General features: G+C 32.9%; 1 protein-coding gene across 1 annotated transcript; it reads right to left on the bottom strand.

Annotated features, from left to right (window-relative positions):
• Positions 1-2,463: 2,463 nt before the first annotated feature.
• LOC134684799 (uncharacterized) lies at positions 2,464-4,146 on the bottom strand. The gene has a single exon (XM_063544109.1). The coding sequence runs from the start codon at positions 4,144-4,146 to the stop codon at positions 2,464-2,466; it is 1,683 nt and encodes a 560-aa protein (XP_063400179.1).
• Positions 4,147-4,346: the final 200 nt, after the last annotated feature.

Below are 4,346 nucleotides of genomic sequence, written 5' to 3'. Positions count from 1 at the left end.
ACCCCTGGTAGAAAAAAGGAGCTGGGATGTAATACCCTTTTGGCTAATATGGCCGTATTTACACCACAAATTTTACTCTGAGTACAGACGAACATGTGCACCTTCAAAAGTGTTAAGGCATGGCAGGACCTGGATAATCAAATTTAAATTGCATTTTGAGATTATTAACTTTTCTGGATTTTGCTATTCAATTTTTTTTTTCATTCCCCCAGAAGGTGCAAAAATAAATTAAGGAAAACGTTTGAGAAGCTCCCCTCATATTATTAATGTTGTAAGTAGTATTTATTTAAATGGACAATAGATGGACAATAGACACCTATAAGTAATAGGTGATTTAAACTGTGTAATTGAGTGGACCGTATCAAACGAAACTCGTGTGGGTTTTTTTTTCTTTCTTCTGCAGACTAGGAAAAAAAACGCATTAAAATACAGGTGAGTCATTAATTTTCTGAAACATAGACTTCATACAACTTTTATATATCTAGGTCCTGCAATGCCCTACAACTTTCCTAGATGCATTAGTCTGTACTCGTACTAGATTTGGGGGTGTAAAAACTACCATATTTTTCAATTCCTTCAGATGAATCTCAACGCCTATAACTGTAATAAGGATAAGGAACTTAAAAATTATTCATGCAGATATTGACTATTTTACCAATCAGTATGGAGGAAACTGAAATTCGCCTATGTTTATATTTTGATCGCTGTTTCAACTTTTACACTTTTTGAAGACTTTTCTATTGACTTAACATCTTTGCATGCATTTTAGGCGTCCCGTAGACAAAACACCACAACATATGTTATCATGTTGTACGCTAAGGTATGAAAGTTTCTGTTTTCGTAGATGTGACAAGTTTTCGGAATATCTAAAAATCGATAAACGTAAAATTTCAGTTTTGTGGATTGGGACTGTTTTATGGTTTGAGTTTTTTTTTCATTTTGCGATGAAACTTCGCGCATTCCACACACAATGGTTTAGTGCAGTCGATACACCAAGAATCTACTTTATGATTTGTTTAGGGGGGAAAACAACAACATTTATTTGACAGTTTCGGTAATTGGTCAAATTTATACGTTTTTTCGTGCTGATATTTTTTATTAATTAAAATTCCGTCTTTTTAATACAGTTGTAATGAAAATTAAGAAATAATTCAAGGAAGCCATACGCTCAGGATAAAATTCGAATATCACGGCCCAGGCCATGTGTAAATTTACAACAAATCTATGGCTTCCATGAATTATTTCTATTCTAATAGGAATTACTGAAGCGAGGATGGGAATGCCGTGTGTACTGCTTTTCTTTTTTACTCCCTGTTAGATAAAGCTTAAATTTCTAATAAATATGTACGCTACGGTTAAATCCAAAGATGACATTTCGTAACTAAGAAGCCGCCATGTTGACTTGCTGAAATCAGTAAATATGCGAATAATGCATTAGAATAGAAAAAATAAAAACACCTACCTCGAAGAATCATTAGTTTACGAATTTCAATGGTTAACATAACGGAAAAACCTTTAGCTTTGAATATAGCGTTTTCATTTGTATGACGTCATGTTTATTTCATTTTGATATTTGTAGATTTCTCCGATCGTTTGTGCATTAATTCATTTTGTAATGCATTCGAATAAGAATAAAAGTTCTGTAGTTTTATGTCAATTTCAGTTTTTAAAGCACAATATCGGCATAGCGGTTTGTAAATAGGTTCGGATACATGTGGATTTACGTGGGAGGTATATTGTAACATCCATTATTATGTATCTCTTTGAGTCTGCGAAAGTATAGATATATGTATGCTAACATTGCTTAGGTAAATTTTAAAATTATTTGTATGCATATTGAACGACAAATCTATGTGACGTATAAAATTTTCTGAAGTCAGACACACAAATCAATGAATGTGTTTGTAGATAGATGTTTTTGTGTTCTGTTAAATTGTTCCTTTTAAAATAGTTATACGATGATGACCGATGTACCCATATTCTGACTATTTTATTTGTAATAGTAAATATAACGGAAATTGATGAGACTGTCATCAAAGTGAGAGGGTTAGCGCTATAAAACCAGGTTTAATCCACCATTTTTTACATTTGAGGAATATCAGGAATACGACAGTTCTTGTCCATTCGTTTTTTATGCGTTTTGTTATTTGATTTTGCCATGTGATTATGGACTTTCCGAATTGATTTTCCTTTAAGTTCAGTATTTTTGTGATTTTACTTTTTTTTTTATCACGATGTTGTTTACAGAGCGAAAGAAGCACGTCATATTAAAATAAGTGATAACGATAAAATTAATATCCAAAATAATCCTTTATTGCCAATAACTCATATATATCAACTAGAAATTAATGTCTTTATTATTTTTCGAAAATAATTTTCTGGTGCATTTAATCTTCATAAATTGAAAGACCATGCCGATGTCAACATTCAAATCTTTTAACTTGTACGATTTTAAAATGCATGTTAAGTTGCAAATTGATAAACTGAGCATTCCTTGCCATGATCAGTCATAACAAGAAACATATTCTTAGTCGGATCCGGATGAAAAGCGATATCACATGGGGTTACAAGATTTTCTAATACTGGTTCCCTGTATCCTGTAGTTGTGTTTATTCGCACAATTGATCCTACTTCGTTGCCACAAATACATGCATACAACTGCCCTTGTTCATTAACATCTATTCCTGTAATATTATCTCCACTCTCCATTTTCGTAGGAATGTTATCGTATGAACCTGATTCAGTTATATGTTTGATTGTGTTTTTTTCAGATATAAATATTCCACCATCTTTTGACACACACATGAATGCTGGGTTGACTTTAGTTTTCAGAACCTTCATAACACTTCGTTTTTCATTGAAACTCACGATGTCCTGATTATAATTTGAATAAATTAAGTCATTCTTAGCCTTAAGACAAGTGAAGTTATGACAATCAGAGACCCCATCCTTAGAGTTGTGAATCAGGGTGCCTTCTTTTAAGTTCTTCATGTCAATAGTTTTTATGAATACAGGAGCAAAAGATGCATAAACGTTATTCTTCATATCACTAGTTATATTTGTTGAGGTATATCCTAAAACATTAGATTCACGTACTGATTGTACACTAGAATTTGTGATATCATAAAGTAGTATTTGGTTTCCACAAAAAACAATGTGATTATCAATAGTGAAACAAGCTCTCCCAATCCTTGTCATCTTCATCTGAGAACAACTAATCTTCGACATAAGGCTGGGCCTTTTTTGTTGCATTTTGTAGGCTTGAACTTGTTGGACATTTAGTGGGTTTTGAACTGTTGTTTTAATCTGTTCTATTCTAATTTCGGATAGTGTAGCTAAAATTGGTTTTATCTTTTCCATCAAGTCACACGGAGACGACAGAAGTGCGTATGTTGTTAACTTTTCCTGCATCTTTGACAAAAAGACTTCTTCTTCGATTAGTATAAGGTCTATAGTCTTGACTGCTGCAAATATTTTTGTTTCTGAAGCATGTTCTGTTAAAGTTTCTATAGCAGTTTGTCTCGATTCCAATTTATTTTTTCTTGTGGTTAGATCTTTAATCTTCTTTTCAATTTCACTTATGCATTCTTTATCACAGGGATCAGTTTTTGAATCGATTACTTGTTCTATCTCATCCAAGTACGTATTAAATTCTTTCCGAATATTTTTAATTTTGTCTTTGTATTTATCTTTCTGATCAGATATTGAACTCAAATTATTCTTGTATACATCGAGTATTTTACCTATCATAAACGAAAATTCTGAAATTCGATGTTGTACATCGTCGATCGCCGTTCCCATTTTAACACCTTTTGATGCCTGCTCTATTGATTTTACATCTTTACACGTACTATGCGATTCCCGCAGACAAAATGCGCAACAGATTTGATCATGCTGTATGCAAAAGAGAGAAAGTTTCTGTTCTTCATGAATATGACAGGTATCTGGAATATTTAAAACAGCTAATTTTTCAGCTTTCAGGATTGGGATTGTTTTGTGATTCGCTGTTGATTTCCCTTTTGGATGGAACTTTAGACATTCTCCACATAGTGGTTCAGAACAGTCACTACACCATGAATGTGCTTGCTGATTTTCTCCTACTCGACCACATGGTTCACACCACTGTGTTTTCGCGGCGTCAGCCATGACTTTGCAGTTCTACAAAAAAACAATTTTCCCATTTATATATCAAGATAATATTAACTGGACTGTTATTTGCATGAACTAATTTATTAATCAAGTTGTATATGCAGTTTTGGTCTAATACAAGCATCACGACCATGTGTATACTTTCATTCATTCCGTTTTGGTCACATAGCTCTTTAACTGTTTCCGGTTTTATACAT

This window comes from Mytilus trossulus, chromosome 9, assembly GCF_036588685.1.
Source record: "Mytilus trossulus isolate FHL-02 chromosome 9, PNRI_Mtr1.1.1.hap1, whole genome shotgun sequence".
Taxonomy (NCBI): Eukaryota; Metazoa; Mollusca; class Bivalvia; order Mytilida; family Mytilidae; genus Mytilus; species Mytilus trossulus.
This window is presented reverse-complemented; position numbering and strand designations above follow the sequence as displayed.

Excerpts from the sequence above, each read along its gene's own strand:
- LOC134684799 (XM_063544109.1), bottom strand. The coding sequence starts at position 4,146 with ATGGCTGACGCCGCGAAAACACAGTGGTGTGAACCATGTGGTCGAGTA.